The sequence below is a fragment of the Staurois parvus genome, unplaced genomic scaffold (assembly GCF_062004578.1).
Source record: "Staurois parvus isolate SC_StPar_1 unplaced genomic scaffold, SC_StPar_1.0 ptg000081l, whole genome shotgun sequence".
NCBI classification, from domain to species: Eukaryota; Metazoa; Chordata; class Amphibia; order Anura; family Ranidae; genus Staurois; species Staurois parvus.
In genome coordinates, this window is record NW_028317877.1 from 3,843,925 (window position 1) to 3,861,893 (window position 17,969).

The 17,969-nt window shown below is 41.9% G+C and overlaps 1 protein-coding gene across 1 annotated transcript in view; it reads right to left on the reverse strand.

Annotated features, from left to right (window-relative positions):
• The window catches only part of TULP4 (TUB like protein 4), a 219,326-nt gene that overhangs the window by 42,469 nt on the left and 158,888 nt on the right, over positions 1 to 17,969 (reverse strand). Inside the window, exons 6-7 of the mRNA XM_089669724.1 lie at positions 7,148 to 7,282; positions 678 to 844 (exon numbers count right to left, since the gene is read on the reverse strand). Coding sequence (XP_089525850.1) covers positions 678 to 844; positions 7,148 to 7,282 — 302 coding nt within the window. The remainder of the gene's footprint in view (positions 1 to 677; positions 845 to 7,147; positions 7,283 to 17,969) is intronic.

The following is a 17,969-nucleotide window of genomic DNA, read 5'->3' on the forward strand; positions in this document are numbered from 1 at the left end:
TAGGCTTGGATGCAGCTGCTCAGCCATGAAAACCAACTCTACGCACTGTTGTTGTGCTAATCTGAAGGCGACACGAAGCTTGGAGGTCTTTAGCTATTGACTCAGCAGACAGTTGGACACTTCTGTGCACTTCAGTGTGGCCTACGACTTCATGGCTGAGTTGCTGTTCCCAGTTTCTTCCACTTTCTTATAATACCACTAACAGTTGACCAAGGAATTTTTAGTAGCAAGGAAATTTCACAGATGGAGTTATTGCACAGGTGGCAACCTATCACGGTACCACGCTTTAATTCACTGAGCTCCTGAGAGCGACCCATTCTTTCACAAATGTTTGTAGAAGCAGTCTGCATGCCTAGGTGCTTGACCTATATACCTGTGACCATGGAAATGATTGGAACAGCTGAATCCAATGATTTGGAGGAGTGTCCCAATACTTTTGGCAATATAATGTGTGTGTGTACATATATATACACATACATACATATATATACATGCATACACGTCATGTTTGTGCTTAGAAAATGAATCTTGAAGCTTTAGCACAGTTTTCACAACATTGCATTCTTGGAAGAATGCCTTTTGCTAACAAGGTAAACATAACATACAACCACCTATTTGTGTTAATTTGCATTTATAAACGGACTTAAGAATTTTAATTCTTTACAATGTTTTTATACCTGTACTGGAGTCTCCAGAGTATAGATATGTTCTCCACGCACATTATAAAACTTTATAAGGGCACTCTTCAAAGAGGGACCATTTCCAAGATCTGGCAAAAGGTTCTGTTTCTCCATCCCCGCAACAGCAAGCAAATCTCCTTGCGTGCACCACTGAACTACTACATCTGAAACCAAACAAAAGTCTTAATTTATCAGCAACCATTGGCAGTTAATTATTTATCAAATAATGTACAGCTTGTTTAAATTCTTTAATAGGGTACTGGTGAAACCAGCAAATATTTTACGGTAGTCTTCCTTTTATGTTGATAAGAAAGGTCTCTTTATACAAGTAATGACATCAGTCTCCTATTTCTCCTCACAACATGAATTTGTACTGTTTGTTCTGCCAGGAAGGCTGACAACACTGCTGCTAATTGCGAGGTAGTGGCTTAGCTTTGTTGGCCTGCAACAGAAGTGACTTTGCTGGAAAGATCTCCAAGTATGAAACGTTGCAACAGATTCAGAAGAAAACTGTGTACAGTGAAGTATGATACCAAACATACTGAAAACAGATTTGAAGTGTAACTACCCTTTAAAGCTGATCTCCAGGAATTAGGAAAAATGTAACCTTGCAGCAGGGCATTGCAAGGGTAAATGCTTGTTAAGTCTAACAGTGAAATAAATAGGAAGTATTACTTGCCCCAAAGGCTTTAAAAACCTTCCTACCTGCACCATGTGTTTTCACTTGCATAAGAGGTGCATTGTTTACGAAGTTTCATGGTTTCATTTGTTGCGCTGTACACACAGCCTATAGTAGAACACATTTTTACATTCAATTGTCCTGTGTTCAAACATGAGGCATGCAGCATGACACTGCACAGGTTAAAACATGACCTCTATCTGTAGTCTGAGAACTGCATTTTCCTGTAAAGAAAACTACATATCCCACAATCCCTGAGTCTCTCAGACTAGTGTGGCTGCAGGTGAGAACTAGCTACACATCAAAAGGAGAAGTACAGCCAAAGCCATTTTGGCTGAACTTCTCCTATGGATCACATTACAGGGGGCTGAAGCCCGCTGTCAGCTGACATCACAGAGCCGGTCCAGACTGGGGAAGGATTGTGACCATATGGTTGGGATCCACCCCAGAGCCTGGACCGGCTCCTGGTTCAGCCTCTCAGCAAGCCAATGAAAGCCTGAGCCAGTCGATCCCACCCCCTTCACAACCCAGTGCTCCAGTGAGCACGAGAGTGGGGTCAGAGCAGAGAGCGGTGACTGACAGTCACCGCTCTCTGTTTACAGCAGCGGTGAAAACTCCACAATTAGCAGTCATGTGATCGCTAAGTTCTCACCCATAGAGCTGGCATGGAACAGATACTGTATCCACCGAGGAAGTATGATTTTAAAAAAAAAAATAAAATTTTTCCCATACTTCTCTTTTAATAGATCTGACAGCCACAAGCAGGCAGAGCATTCACAGACAAAACAGAGAGCAAATTATTCAGCTGGAGGATATATATATATATATATATATATATATATATATACACACACACACACACACACACACAGTTGTGCTCAAACGTTTACAAACTCTGGCAGGAATTGTGAAATTTTGGCATTGATATTGAAAATATGACTGATCATGCCAAAAAATGCTCTTTTATTGAAGGATGATGATCATATGAAGCCATTTATTATCAAATACTTGTTTGGCTCCTTTTTAAATCATAATGATAACAGAAATCACCCAAATGGCCATGATCAAAAGTTTACATACCCTGGAATGTTTGGCTTTGGTACAGACACACAAGGTGACACACACGGGTTAAAATGCCAATTAGAGGTTAATGTCCCACATCTGTGGCTTTTTAAATTGCAGTTAGTGTCAGTGTATAAATAGTCAATGAGTTTGTTAGCTCTTACATGGAAGCACTGACTAGGCTAGATACTGAGCCATGGGGATCAAAAAAGAACAGTCAAACGTCCTGCGTAACAAGGTAATGGAACTTTATAAAGATGGAAAAGGACATAACAAGATGTCCAAAGCCTTGAATATGCCAATCAGTACTGTTAAATCACCTATTAAGAAGTGGAAAGTTTGGGGATCTCTTGATACCAAGCTAAGGTCAGGTAGACCAAGAAAGATTGCAGCTATAACTGACAGAAGAATTGTTCTGGATACAAAGAGAAACTCATTGACTATTTATACACTGACACTAATTGCAATTTAAAAAGCCACAGATGTGGGACATTAACCTCTAATTGGCATTTTAACCCGTGTGTGTCACCTTGTGTGTCTGTACCAAACATTCCAGGGTATGTAAACTTTTGATCATGGCCATTTGGGTGATTTCTGTTATCTTTATGATTTAAAAAGGAGCCAAACAATTATTTGATAATAAATGGCTTCATATGATCATCATCCTTCAATAAAAGAGCATTTTTTGGCATGATCAGTCATATTTTCAATATCAATGCCAAAATTTCACAATTTCTGCCAGGGTATGCAAACTTTTAAGCACAACTGTGTGTATATATATATATATATTTATTTGAGATGTGGCACAAAAAGCAGGTGGAAATGCATGGCATTAGAAGTTGTGTGACCTGTAACAGGAAGTTGTCTTGTCCCTTTTACAAATATGGACAAGCTAGGCAAGTAAATACATGGACGTAGGGGAATAAATGTATCCAAAGATGCAAACACATCAACTGGAGATAAGTTTGGAAAAACAAAGGGCTTAGACAACCAGATAGTCACCATGCAACCTAAGACACAGATTCCAGAAAGCACCGGGGGCAGTAATAACCCTAGTGGAATGCGATGCAACAGGGAAGGGAGGAGCCCGCCCTTAACAGCGCACGCCTGAACAATCAGCTGCCAGATTCAATGACCATCAGGCCTTTCCTAGGGCCATTTGTGAGCAGAAAAGGGAATGCAACCATTGGCAGGAGGCCGCAGTAGACCACACACGAACCACCCACAACAAAGTGAAGGAATGAAATGCAACCTCATGGGATGCAACTGCCATGGGCACAAAGGAAGAAGGACAATGTCCTCAGGTAAGGAAAAAACCGACACCACTGGTTGGTAGAAAAGGAGGGACCCAGACCAAGAACCACCTCACTCATATGTCAAACTTACAAAACCTCCAGATCACCCACCGCGCAGAAGCAATGGCAACCAAGCAGGCAACATTTTGAGAAGACTAAACAGGGGAATCTCCATATACTCTCCAAAGGAAGGCTTCTGGAAAACCAAAAGAACCAATGCAAGTCCCATGGGGGTGGCAGGGAGCGCATAAAGGCCACCAATTGATCAACCCCCCAAAAAAGCAGTGTGAGGCTGGAAGAGCGTGGCCAAGAGACACTGAAGAAAAAAAAAAAACACAAGGACTTGACCATGGCAATGGTGCTAAATGCAAGTTTGGTTCAATGGCCAGAAAGAAGGGCTGACACCCGTGCCACCGAGAGGGGCCATGGAAGAATATCCAGAGTCTAGCACCCGCAATCCAAACCTTCCAGGTGTGAAGACAACTTCTTCCGAGAAGTAGGCATGAGAGCTGGATAACACTAAACTGGATGACTTCCTGTTCTGCAATGCTAGCTCACAATCACCATGTCCTCCTGCCAGAGATGGTAACCCAGGGTGGAAAACCAGACACTGGGACAGGTGGGCCTCCCGATGAGGCAATCGCCCAGCAGTGTCCGGGATCAGCTGCCTGATGGCATACCAAAGACCAATCTGAAACCACCATAATGACCGAAATCCTTGTGGTCATCATCCCGGAGAGGTTGAAGAGAGATGACACTGGTCCCATGATCCTTCCAGCGTAACTATGTATCTGCTAGGGGACCCACACTCTCGCCAACACAATGGAACCTTTCTTATACGGCAGGAGGCCAGAAGAATCCCTCCTGGGGCCCTCCATCATAGGCAGAGCTGGCAAATGCTTAACCAGGAGCCGAGGCCACTCCCCCTAATCCAGCAACTGGCTGACTGAGGTAATCTGCCTATCAAGCCCCAACACTGGGAATGTGCACGGCAGATAGAGCCAGAACACACTGTATCGCCCGCAAGGGACAGGTAGCCTGCTACACTCCTCATGTAGCCCTGGTGGGTGAACAGGGGCCACAGTGGTGGCCTTGTCCAATTGGATCCTGACCAGGAGCCCCCTTCAAAGAAGAGTAGTTCAGTACACTCGAGGCAATCTGAACACCCACAGCTCCAGAACACTAATGAGCAGGCAAACCTCCTCTAGAGTCCAGTGGCTGCATTCCACTGCGAATCCAGGCCTCCTCCACAGCCAGACAGGCAGGGCATCTGTAACAACAATCGTCCAGAGGGAAAGGAGGAAGTACTTCCTGACTGACAGGAGAAGGTATCGAAACCACCATAGGAGGAAGGCTCATGGAAGCTTAGGGAGCCTATAGATTCAATTTATGTGGAAAGGATTCCCTCCACAGAATACCTGTATGGAACTGTGCACACGGGACCGCCTAGAAGGCAGATACCATAGGCAAAACTGATGGGAGGAACGCGCGGAACACAGGTCCGTGGACCGCAGGCTGAAACTGTTGGAGCTTGTCCACCAGGAGAAACACGTTGGCCTGCTCTAGGTCTGGATCCAGGTCCAGATACTTCAGTCTCCTGGTCAGGCAGCCTGCTTGAGGATCTGGAGCCATCGAAGCCCTGCTGGTAGTGCTTCGTGCTCCACAAGTTGTCCGACGGCGTGACCTAAGAGCCCACCTGCAGAAGCAGGTTGCCCAAGTAACCAGTTACAGCTATCCCCCATTGTCTCAGCAATGCCAGAATTGTAGCCAGCACCTTGTAGAACACCGCTGAAAAAAACCCCTGAGAGGAGAGGCCACCATCCAATACACGGATTCCATTCTGACCCTCTGAACAAGCATGAGCAAATCAGTCCCGGACCAGGAAACCCCATGCGTTGTCAGGACTGTAAATAGTGGTGGAAACCTTATAACCGTGCTTGGTTCACCTGTGGATGGGAGGAACTCTCACCACCCATGAGGTTCCGGATGGTGTGGCCCAAGGCAGCACCAATGACACATTTCTCTAGAGGGAGTAGGTCCAGCAGGGTCTGGTCAGCAGCCCAGCATTCATGTCGAAGCACCATTTTAAAGTGGAGCTCTACCCAAAAGGGGACGTTCCCCTTTAAGGCTTTGTCCCCCGCTCACCGATAAAGGATTGGCACCTTTGGCCTAAAGCGATCGGAAATGAAAGTTGTCCCCCCCCTTCCCTCCCCTTAGTCTTCTGGGACAGATGACAGGTCCCAGAAGACTACGAAGCCGCAAACTATCACAGGGGACCCAGGTCTAAGGAGCAGGAAGGGAGCCCGCAAGACTGAACGCTCCAGGGAGCATCGGCGCCCCACATCGTGTCCAGGGAGGGAAGGGGGCATCTACTTACCGATTCAGCGGAGCATGTGGGTAAGGCTCCCATGACAGGGAGCCCCACTGCAAAGGTAACTTGTGTCTAATTCCCAGAAAATATGTTTTTTTTTATAACAAGAAGCCTATAATAACAATACAAAATTGAGCATGGTTTTTATTAACAGAATGTACCAAATAAATGTCTAATATTATAGAAAAAGTATTCAGGCACAATTAAAAGTTATTAAGCTGAAGAGACTGAAGCCTCAAATAATATATAAAGTGATAGTTCTTCTTTGAGTGGAGCTATCATGGGACTTATTTTACATGGTTGCCTTTTGATCTCATTTCTGGCCTCTCCTGCTGTACCCATATCTTGGTGGATGTAAAATAGTTTGTGGTTCCTTGCTTGCCACTCAGTAAACAAATGTTTAATTTGCAGGATTTTGGATCTTGCCATAGAGCTTGAGGGTTTAGAGGGCTGGGTGCTCAACTGAAAATTCAAATTCAATAACTTTAAGGAGAGAAGCTCAGATTAGGCATACAGCAGCAATGAGAAATCCTTGGCAAGGGCAGATTTTGAAGAGGATGATCGTATGTGGCTTTTCATAACTCTTCCTGTGCTGATCTTTATTCACCGCTGCTGTGCACCTACAGTGTGCTGGCATGCTCTTAAACCGCCTCAGAGCTGTCATATGAGACAGTGTGAGGCTACACTGGCAGAAGCAGAGAGGGCTTGTGTCACCGCTGGGAAAAGAAGCAGAGCAGAGTGAGCAGAAAGTCTGAAAAAGCCTCCAACACACCCAGAAATGGTGGGGGCTTCACTAAACAGTGGGCTTTCCATTCAACAACAGGGCATGGATAGGCACAAGAAAAGGGATTAAAAGAAAAGTGCTCCTTTGTTATAATTCATTTTAATGTACCTTGAAAATAGTATCTGGCAAATGTGTCTCTAACTTTAAAACCCCTTAGAGTCAAAATGCAAAATAAAAATTAGTAAGATTTCTGTTAATTGGTGTAATCAACACTACAAAAAAAAACATTTATGAAGTAGTACATACAAAAGTCATAAATGGAAAAAACTCCTATACCTTTAAGCCCTGAGCGGATGATGGTTGGTGACAAGTCATCATAATTGTTCATCAAACTAATATCCCCAGAAGTAAATCCCACTGTAAGCAGTGGCTTGATGTTCTCCACTGGAATAGGATATGCGGCAGGGCCATCTGAAATGATCAATGAGTGTAACGTAATCAAGAAACGAACAGAAATAAATGTACTTACATCAATTCAATAGGCAATTTATTGAGCTGCCTCATAAATCTTTTATTGATTGTACCGCATACAAAAGAATCACATTAATACCCTTTTCCACTGTTCTTTCCATAACATTTCACATAAAGGCCAGTGGAATTCTCTATTACTAGATTCTAAAATGCCATATGGTGAAAACTATACAAGTACAATTAGATGTGTAGGTCTGGAAGGTATATGTTGAGTCATAATGCACCATATAGACTGTAAAGGATATGGACAGCTTAAGGTGTGATCGTGCAATCTCCTTTAGATCTATGAACTACTATCAAATCTAAAACTTAGTACACACGATCAGATAATTGGATGACTTATTGTTTGTTTTTTGTTGCATTTTTTTAAAAGAAAGAATAACAAACAGGTCTATACTTACCTTCTATGTGTAGTGGTTTTGCACAAAGCAGTCCGGATCCTCCACTTCTCGGTTCCCCCGCAGGCTCTTCTGGCCACTCCCGCCTGTTGGGTGCCCCCACAGCAAGCAGCTTGCTATGGGGGCACCCGCTGCTCCGTGTGTCCATTCAGCCCAGCTCCCTCTCTCTTCTCATTGGCTCACTGGCTGTGATTGACAGCAGTGGGAGCCAATGGCTCCCACTTCCATCTCAGCTAATGAGAAGAGGGAGTCCCGGGATAGCTGAGACTCCACTGCACATTGATGGATTGAAAGGGGCTTTGGTGAGTATTAGGGGTGGCTGGGGGGGATTCTGCACACAGACAGTGTAAATAATACCCTCTAGAACCACTTTGAGGTTTGCTCTTTCTAAATAAAAGAATAATGTCAACTATTCCAACATCCAACTGGTTTTACTGTTCATATAATAGTTTTATTGTTAGCCCTGAGAAAGAGGACGCAGATCACTGAAGCATTGCTTTTCTGTAAATCTTCAATAAATGTATTCTGTTGCTTTTCAATAAAAAGGAGTTTGTGTCAGATGCAGGAATTGCTTCTACTAATAGAGAGCAATGTTTATGATTTTCTACTTCACTTGTATATAAACATGTGAAGTTCCAGTATTTTTATGTAGTTGATCAAGCAGCCTCTTAGCCGTCACATGGATTCATTTCAAGCCAGCAAGCCTTATTTTTTAAAGTGATATTAAAGGCATTTTTTTAAATGACAAACATGTTATACTTACCTGCACTGTGCAGCGGTTTTGCACAGAGAAGCCTGGATTCTCCCCTTCTAGAGCTCCTGCCCTCTCCCTCCTGTATTATTTCTATGATTTAACCTCCCTGGAGGTATTCCCGAGTGTAGCTCAGGGTAAAGTTTCAGCACAAGCGGTAACCCCGAGCTACACTCGGGAATACCTTGCAGCGTTGCTCCGGGATCTCTTCTTCACTTACCTTGTCCTTCGCTCCTGCGATGTCCACCCTGCAGTGTCCCCAGCAATGTCCTCCGGCCGATGCCAGCATCTGTCTTCTGGGTTCTGTTCCCTGCGACGTCAGGACGTACGGGGGACGGAACGGCGGGAAATTGAAAAATGTGAAAACGTGACATTCACTAAATACACTAAAATCACATAGTAAAACATTCCTGTATCAAACCATTTAACATACATTTTGTCCCTAGTGCTTTGTCCTGTGCCTTGCCTACATTTTTACTGTTCTTTCTGCCTGGAAACTGAGAAATGTCCATGGCGTCCAAAAAGCGTCCCTTTAGGTCAAAAGCGGTTTTAAACCGGCTAGAGAACAGCGATAGCAAATTAGAACCACTTGCAGAATTGAGTGATAATGATTCGTGGGGAAACACTGAAAACGATTTTGCAACTTTTGCTCAGTGATGTGCGAACTTGGCGCTCTATTTCAAATTTCAGTGTTTTTGGTTTGATTATATTATTGAATTAAATTTATTATTATTATATTATTATTTTTTATGATTATTTATTAAATTATAATTCATTTCGTGTTTCAAATTCTAACATACCCGGGATGTTTACCAGACCCTTGTTCGGACAGATTTCAGCGAGTTATTCCTAAAATTTACAGACCTACAATATAAAAAATACATATTTCCATGCAAAAAAATGTACCGCTTTGAGCACAGAAATACTGACATAATCAGACCGCTAGGGAGGCTACGAGTGCCTTCTGTGTATTTCTCTTTTTGGGAGTGGTTTTTGTATGATTGCTTCATTTTTTTACTTTTCTTTACCTGTTTGTCAATTTTCATATTTGGTGCATTCTTGTGATACAAAAACCGTGGAATGCTGACTTTTTTTCCATGTTTCTATGCAATCTTTTTGACTGAACATATTGTTCTTTGCCTTTTATATATGCTTTATGTAACACTTATAATAAAAGTTTAGAAACAAAAAAAAAAAAGTCACTACCGATTTTCAATTTGTGCTCAGTAACTGGATGAAAAACGAACTGTGCAACTGAAGAGTTTTTAAAAAAAATTTCGTCTAGTGTATGGCACCATAACCTTTACACCATGTTACACTATATTTAGGGTGTAACATGGTTCCCGGTAGACCACCAGAATGCCCTCCCTGCCCAGTGTGTAGGGGTGGTTCTCCCATGCAGCAGCTGTCTCTCTTGAATTTTGCGTAGATGTGTGGGGCATTGCTTGCAGTCATGTCATTCATTCACAGATAGCTGTAAATGATAGAACTGCAAATCCATTCTGCCACTGCGGCAGACAGACTTACAGTTCTCAATGGAATTCAAATACGGTGATCATTACATTCGTAATGCATTGGCACTTCCTCCAGCTCTCCAACTAAAAGCTTGTATATGAGGTATGGACAGAGAGCTGGAGAAAGTGTCTGCTGGAGCCTGGCATTGCACCTGTGATCCACGGATAACTTCTATGCAAAGGAATAACAAATGCACATTTTTTCCCTGCAAATATATGTGCATTTATTAATTATTAAAAAGTGCACTTAGCCTTTAAAAATATCTTTTAGTTTCCCATTGTTTACAAAAATTGCTGGCAAATAGGTCAGAAAGACTGGAATTACATGGAGATGATGGATTATGATGTGCAGATCAGTAATAATTTGGTTTAGTCTGCAAGTTTTAAGAAAATGTGCCTACAGCAAGGATACAGCAGGTTATAACGGTAACATCATTTTTTACAAGTTTGGAGAATAGAAATGTTCACCCCACACTAAAAAGAACCACCACAATTTACATTCACTTCCCATATCCCACAATAAATACTTGACCCATCCCTGAGCAATAACAAACCCCCTAAAAGGAGTCCTTAAAGCTAAACTCCAGGGAAAGTTGAAGTGGTAGTCAACTCTGCTTTATGACTTGTATCTACAGGTAAGCCTACAATAAGTCACTTTATTTTTTTTTATTTTACTTTTTGTTACATAGACTGGTTGAAAAAAGACACAAGTCCATCTAGTTCAACCAATAAAAAGGAAAAAAAAAAAATTCTACAATCCTATACCCACAGTTGATCCAGAGGGAATTATTATAGGAATATAATAATATGGGGCCTTTTTTTGACAAAGGAACAGGTCCAAGGCAGTTGAAAGGAGCTTCTGTATCCCTCGGGAGCTCCCTACACTCTTTAAATTCACAAAAACTAAAACATTTCAACTTTACCTTCCTTAAAGTGTTACTAAACCCATGACCCTGCATTCACTGCATTCCCACAGTACATAGAACAAGGAAATGCAATTATTTTAGTAAATATAAACTGCTAAATACCTTTCCTAATTAGCAGTATATAGCAGTCTTGTGACTTCTATCACTGTCCGGCCGGGTTAAAATTGTGGGAAGAGTTTTCATTCTCCTCTGACTGACTGCTGCTTGACCCCTGACCTGGACAGTGTTGATTGGCCCTGTGCTGATCACATGCACCCTCCCAGAGAAAAAAAAAACCTGTCTAGCCATACACACCAAACCAAGCATGTGCAGATTGTCTCCTAGGGCTCTGTACTATGAGCAGATGGATTGGGGACAGTAGAAGAAGGGGAGGGTCAGAGAATACAGGATCAATCAGCCTTTTTACATAAGGAGGAGGATTAATCTATACTCCACAGTGAGTATAACTAGCGTGCTTCACTGCATATACAGATTGGTTTACTGTTGTGGGTTTAGTAACACTTTAATGCCAAAATTTTGCAGAAATCTCCATATTTTTCAGAAATGAAAACTCTAAGTTCTGCTCAACCCTCGTGTCGAGTCAGGAGGAGTTGAAGCCTCTCATTCAAGTCTATGGTGTCGCTCCTCAAACGCCTGGCAGGCATTTGCTGTGCGGTTGCGGAGTGTTAATACCATTTAACTTTATTATAGGCATTTGTGGTGCGGTTTCAAACGCCTATCAACCGCCTCTAAACGGCGCATAGGGCGTTTGGGGAGCGGTAAAAATGCTTCCCAAATGCCTGTCAAATGCTATAGGGGTGTTTGGCAAGCGTTAGAAATAAAGTCAAGTGTGAACGTGCCCTTAGGCTGACAGAGCCACACAAAGCAAAATTTGTCCAGTGTATGGCCAGCTTTGCAAAGCACAGTCTTACTTCCCCCTCTGCTGATCCTGTACAGAGAAACGGGTGCTTATTTAATTACATAGAACAATGATTATGGTAACCAGGTAAATTTTTCTGAATCTATTACAGTTTTTCTCTCCATATACTTGATTTGAAAGCATTTGATTTTTTGATATTTGGAAAAACATACACAATTAGAACATATTCAAGCTACTTTCTGAAGTAAAATCCCAAGTCATGCAGCAACACTGTAATATGCATAGCTGATTACTCTTCCATTTTTACTTCTAAAAGAGAAACAGTGATTCAGAGCATGTTAAATAGCTGTAAACTGCCACCCACTCTTCAAGGTGACTCACTGACATGTCAACAGGTTCCTGATGTATGTAACTGTCAAACATTGACAATGGGCATATTGTAAAGTCTTATTCCCAGATAACAAGCGCAGGAATAATGAAATATTATGGAAAATACTGTGGCATAACTACATTTTCTGTACTACAGCATTTTTAGGAATATCCCAAAAGAAATAAAACATGCTTAGGATTTGTGAAGTACGTCAAAAGAGATTACAATTGGTAAATGCAAATTGCGATTGGCAAACCTGCTCAATTATTGCAAACTACATACTTCATAAATAGAGAACAAATAATGAAAAACACCAAAAAAATTATGAAAACCACAAAAATAACATTTATTGCTTAAAGGAGAAGTGCGCCCATGGCCTCATCCCTCAGCAACATTGACAACATTTCATTCAACGTCTATGGAACTGTCTACCAAATATCGTGAACCTGCCTTCTAGAAATCTTGGAATCAACTGCACGGGCATCCCACAGTAATGCTGACAACATTTCATGCAACTTCTAAGGAACTGTCTACCAAATATCGTGAACCTGCCTTCTAGAAATCTTGGAGATCAACTGCACGGGCATCCCACAGTAACATGACAACATTTCATGCAACTTCTAAGGAACGGTCTACCAAATATCGTGAACCTGCCTTCTAGAAATCTTGGGGATCAACTGCACGGGCATCCCACAGTAACGTTGACAACATTTCATGCAACTTCTAAAAAACGGTCTACCAAATATTGTGAACCTGCCTTCTAGAAATCTTGGGGATCAACTGCATGGGCATCCCACAGTAACGTTGACAACATTTCATGCAACTTCTAAGGAACGGTCTACCAAACATTGTGAACCTGCCTTCTAGAAATCTTGAGGATCAACTGCACAGGCATGGCTAGCACAAAGCAGATTTTACCAAGGACTGTACACATTGTGGTAAACCAAGGGTTGGAGACAGGGCAGTGGATACTTTAGGAGGAAGGGGGCAAACAAGATAGGTACACCCATTGCGAAAGTGCATTTATACTTTAAAATAAAAATCTTTAGTTTCTGGAAATGCATAATTAAGCAACCACATAGAATCAATGTGAAATTATCATAACAGTAAAAATGATCAAAGCATCAAAGTGAACCAATCCATTGGGTTTAAATTAAACCCAAATGAGGCAGCCATTGGACAGACAGATTTACTCAGCAGATCTGCCTATTTTCCCTAGTGTTAAAAAAACTGCAAGTCCTCTTTTTCAAAGATATCAACTTCACTCAATATGTCAAAACCAACCCATTTGCCTTTTACCAGTATAGTGCCCAGGAACAGGAGAAGGGAAGTGCAATCAATTGCTCCCAACTACTTACTCTTCCCCACTTAACAGATACAATTTTTTCTACGACTTTACTTTTAGATTTCACAGAATTATTGAATGTCAGAGAATCATTAGAGTAATGGAGTGTGTGAATCAAAGAGATGCCCACACTGTTATTTCAAAGCTCTGACTGACTAATGGCATTCAAGAGATAAGATCCTGTATGGACTCTTTTTCCAAAAGTATAAAGTTACGTGAAAAAGGTTTATTTCACTTTAACTATTTTTTTAAATTCATTTTTCTTTATTAGGCATTTTACTTTAAACAAAATAGCTCAGCAATTGTAAATTTCAAAGTGCTTTTCTCTGTTAGGCACAACGACAGTTCAACCACCCAATGTCAGCTTGTGATCAAATGACTGGGAACCCAAGGGACTGGCTGTCAGAAACGGCACTGTAACAGAACTAGGGATGCTAAAGGTGACAGCTGCTAATTCTAAATGGGCATGTTTAAAGAAATGTCCTCAGCAAAGGGTATGGTACCGAGGGACCATTACCTACAGATGGTGGGTGGAAATAAGTAAATCTATTGGTGAAAGACTGTGGAGAATAGTTTTATTTCAAATTACTTTTATTTAAAATTTAGATTTTTAACTTTATTGTAATAAATGAATAAAGCAGTGATGTTCTCCGATGTATTTTCTGCAATTATACAACAGTAAAATATTACCAACAATCATCACTACTTTTGAGTGGAACTTGTCGCCTTCATTCTGTGTTCCTTTTTAAAATAATACTTTAAATTAATGATATCAGTTACTCCAGCATCCCTTATATTTATAATTTTGCAAAACATTTTGCTTTAAAATGACACAGAGATGTTATCTAGCTTAATCCATCTTCACATTAGATCTAGTTTACCTGGAGGCTGTGGGTCTGATGATGCATTCAGTCTCAGCCAATGTCAAAGTGTATACATTTAATAAAACTCTTCCTTCCCTTTTATTGATCTTGTCATTTACCCTCTACACTCTTAAGATACAGAGCAGAGGTTGGACAGTAAAACAAAAAAGGAAAAAAAAGGATTTTTGACTTACAGTAAAATTATACACATTACACAGCACATCACAGGACACAGTAGGAGTATACAGATACAGTATATTGGACTATGCTGCTGCCTTCAGGAATTTGGACGCTGGCAAACAAAGCTGTAAAGGCAGCCCAGTGTAACTCCTCTCACTCACAGCATTCCTCAGTTTTGTTAGCAAGTAATATTAGGAGTGAATTATACGAAGAGAGGGGAGAGACCTGTGTCCAATAATATACTCCAAAGAAAAGGATTTTCCGATAAGTAGAAAATCCTATTTTCCCAATTGTACGGGACATAGAATACATATTTAGGTATATTGGGACATCCAGAAGCAGTCAAATTAAGTTGAGGGAAACAAAGCAAACAAAGGATAACAGGCCCACCAAAACGAACAGGTTAACAGAGATTGCTCAACAGAGCCACCTGAAGTACCTTACAAACAATGCCAGCATTAGATGCAGACCGAAGATCCACCCAGTAAAATGTAACAAATACGGGAACAGAAGAACAGGTGGCAGCCTAGCAAACAAGATGCATGATGCCAAGAAGCCCATGAAGCACTAACTGATCTAATGCAGTGTTCTTTGGCTGGGAAAGAGGGAATCTGGCCCTTAAGGTCCTGACACTTGAATGATATGCTGCTGAATCCATCTAGCAATAGTGGAACGAGAAGTAGGCTGTCCCCCGGCAGGAACCATGTGGAATTACAAACAGGGAGTCAGACTGTCAAAAGGTAGATGTGAGACAAACTTCAACAATGTCTATCACACCCAGATAATGTGAGGAATCTCCTTAGGATGTTTAGCTGCGGAACAGTGATATGGTAGAACAATGCACTGGTTAAGGTGAAAGAAAAAAAAGAACACCTTTGTCACAACAGAGAGTTCTTTACAGGTTAAGGTCATTGACTCACCTCACCAGAGCAATAGCCAGGTGAAAGGGAACCTTGAGAGTAAGGATAGACTAAGTAAAATCCCTATCAGGTTCAAAGATCAGTGTTTGAAAAGCCAATAGAACCAGGTTTTGATCCCTTGGAATTAGTGGGTTACATACAGGAAGAAAGCTATAAGCAACACCCTGTACGAAGGCCTTCACTTGAGGAGAATTTCCTGGGATGCAATTTTCTTGTCTTGCACCAAAAGAAGTACACTTTCCAAGTGCAATGGTAGAATTTGTGAGGTCGATTTCCTACCAAGAACATAGGATGACCAAATCCGATGGGCGCCTGTAACATAGGACCTGGTCTTCAACAACCAAGCCGTTAAAGCCAGTGAACAAGGTAGGAAACTGGTTCTTGGGACAGAAGATTCAGATTGACAAGGTGGGCCCATGGATAGTCTGCCAGCAGTCTAACAAGGTCCAAGCACCACATCATCCTAGGAGAGTTCAATGCAGTGAAAATGATTAGGCTGAACAGATCCCACAAAGTCATCAGAGTGTCCACTGCTTAGGTTAGATTATCCCTGAATCTGGAGACACACCTGTTGAGTTTGTTGAACCTGGAAGCCAGGTGGTCCAATTCTGGTACCCCCCCCCCCACCTGTGTACGAAGAGACTATTATCTGGATTTCAGACTTTGAAGACTGAGGAAGGCCGCCTGATATTTTTTCAAGTCTGGGATATTAACGGTAGTCAGGGTTACAAACGTGAAGTTCTGTCTAAGCCAAAATCAGCTCTGCTTCACTTTGAACCATGAGACTTCTGGTGCCTCCCTGATGACTGTTGCAGTAAACCACTGCCATGGCAGTGTCCGACTGGAAACTGGTTGGATAACCTCGCAGATAAGAGGTCCAATGCTGAAGGGTAAACCAAGTTCCAGAATATTGACTGAGAACTGAGCTTTCTCTAATGACCAGATCTTGTGAACAGAGGGGTTACCTAGGACTTCCCGGCAGCCTGAAAAGCTGGAAACCAGTGTGAGCACTTTCCACAACTATCAGGAAGGATCTGCCTGATTCCAGCTCCAAACTTATCTCACCATGATTAGACATATGGGACAATCCAGATACCAGAAGATTGGGTTTCAACAGTCTGGAGTGAAATTGGGCATATGGAATAGTCTTGACAGAGGACACTATTAGGCTGAAAACCTCCTGGACTGCAAAGTCTGAACATGGGAGCACAAAGATTGGAGTTTGTCCAGGGGAAACAAAAACCTGAGACCAGGCCATGTCCAAGATCAGACCAAGATACTCCAAGTACTGAGACGGTTCCAGCACTGATTTCTAGAGAATTAGGATCCACATGAATCTCTGTAAGATCTATATGATCCATTGGACAGTGATTGACACAGCCTGAGTCAACTGCTCCCTCAGAAGAAGGTCATCCAGATATCCCACTATGAGGATTCCCTGAAAGCGAAGTAGAGTGAGAACAGTAAAGGGGAACAAATTGGCATGGTAGTGTGCATTGGTAACATTGGATTAACAACCAAACTGCAAACTATTTCCACTGGATAGAGACTGAAGGAGTGAAAATACTTTTTGTCATGACCCAGTCATAACAGACTGCACATTCTATCTGTTTGTGAACAGGGAGTGTTTTCCAGGGATTAATGGGTTTCTTTATATCCAAAGGTGCATGGCGAGACAAAGGAGTGTTAGCAAGCATGTCGCGTGAAGATCCTTTCAACATAGCAGCAGTCTGGGGAAGAGATATCTTCTGCAGCTTCCTCCATGTCCACTTCATTCCCTTCTGTGTTTCTGTCCTCTAGGCTGGCATATCGGGATCAGACTCCAGTTGAAAAATGGGAGCATGAGAAGAGTCGGGATGTTTCTGAGCCCTGGACAAAGATGGCTGTAGTAAGGTTGTAACCTGTTCAAGGAATTGTGACACAGATGCAGAAAATTTTGCTTTAGCCAGGTAGGCTGCATATTGCGTGCCCAAAAAAGAGCTAGAATCAGATGCAGACATCGGTGTTAGAATGTGGTCCTGTTCCGGTGCAAGGGACTCAACGTCTTTTTGAGGTTGAGTGTTGTGTGGGCATTCAACAGAGCAAATGTTCTCCTGCTATTTATAACTGGCTTTTTGTTTGGTATTCGTCAAAGATAAAAGTGAGTATTCCCCTGCGGTTACTCATGGAGTAGAGTATGGGAAAAAGGGTAAGCGTGTAAGGTAGACATTACAAGCCATCCCTAAAGAACAGGGTCGAGGTACAATTCCCAAGGTATTACCAAGGTTGCAACGATCCCTATATACTGCTTCTGCGTAGGCATTAGAAGACCAAGAGGAGTTGATTGAAGAATTCAAAGAAAATAATAAAGAAAAATAATAAACTAGTGAAGCCCATTTCTCCTTGAAGGAAAAGAGGTCTATCACCTTCAGACACTTGCATAAAATTAACGATTCACAAAGTAGGGTTGACTTATAGAGGAAGAACCCCAGAGGAAACATGCCTACAGCAAAGAAAAAAAA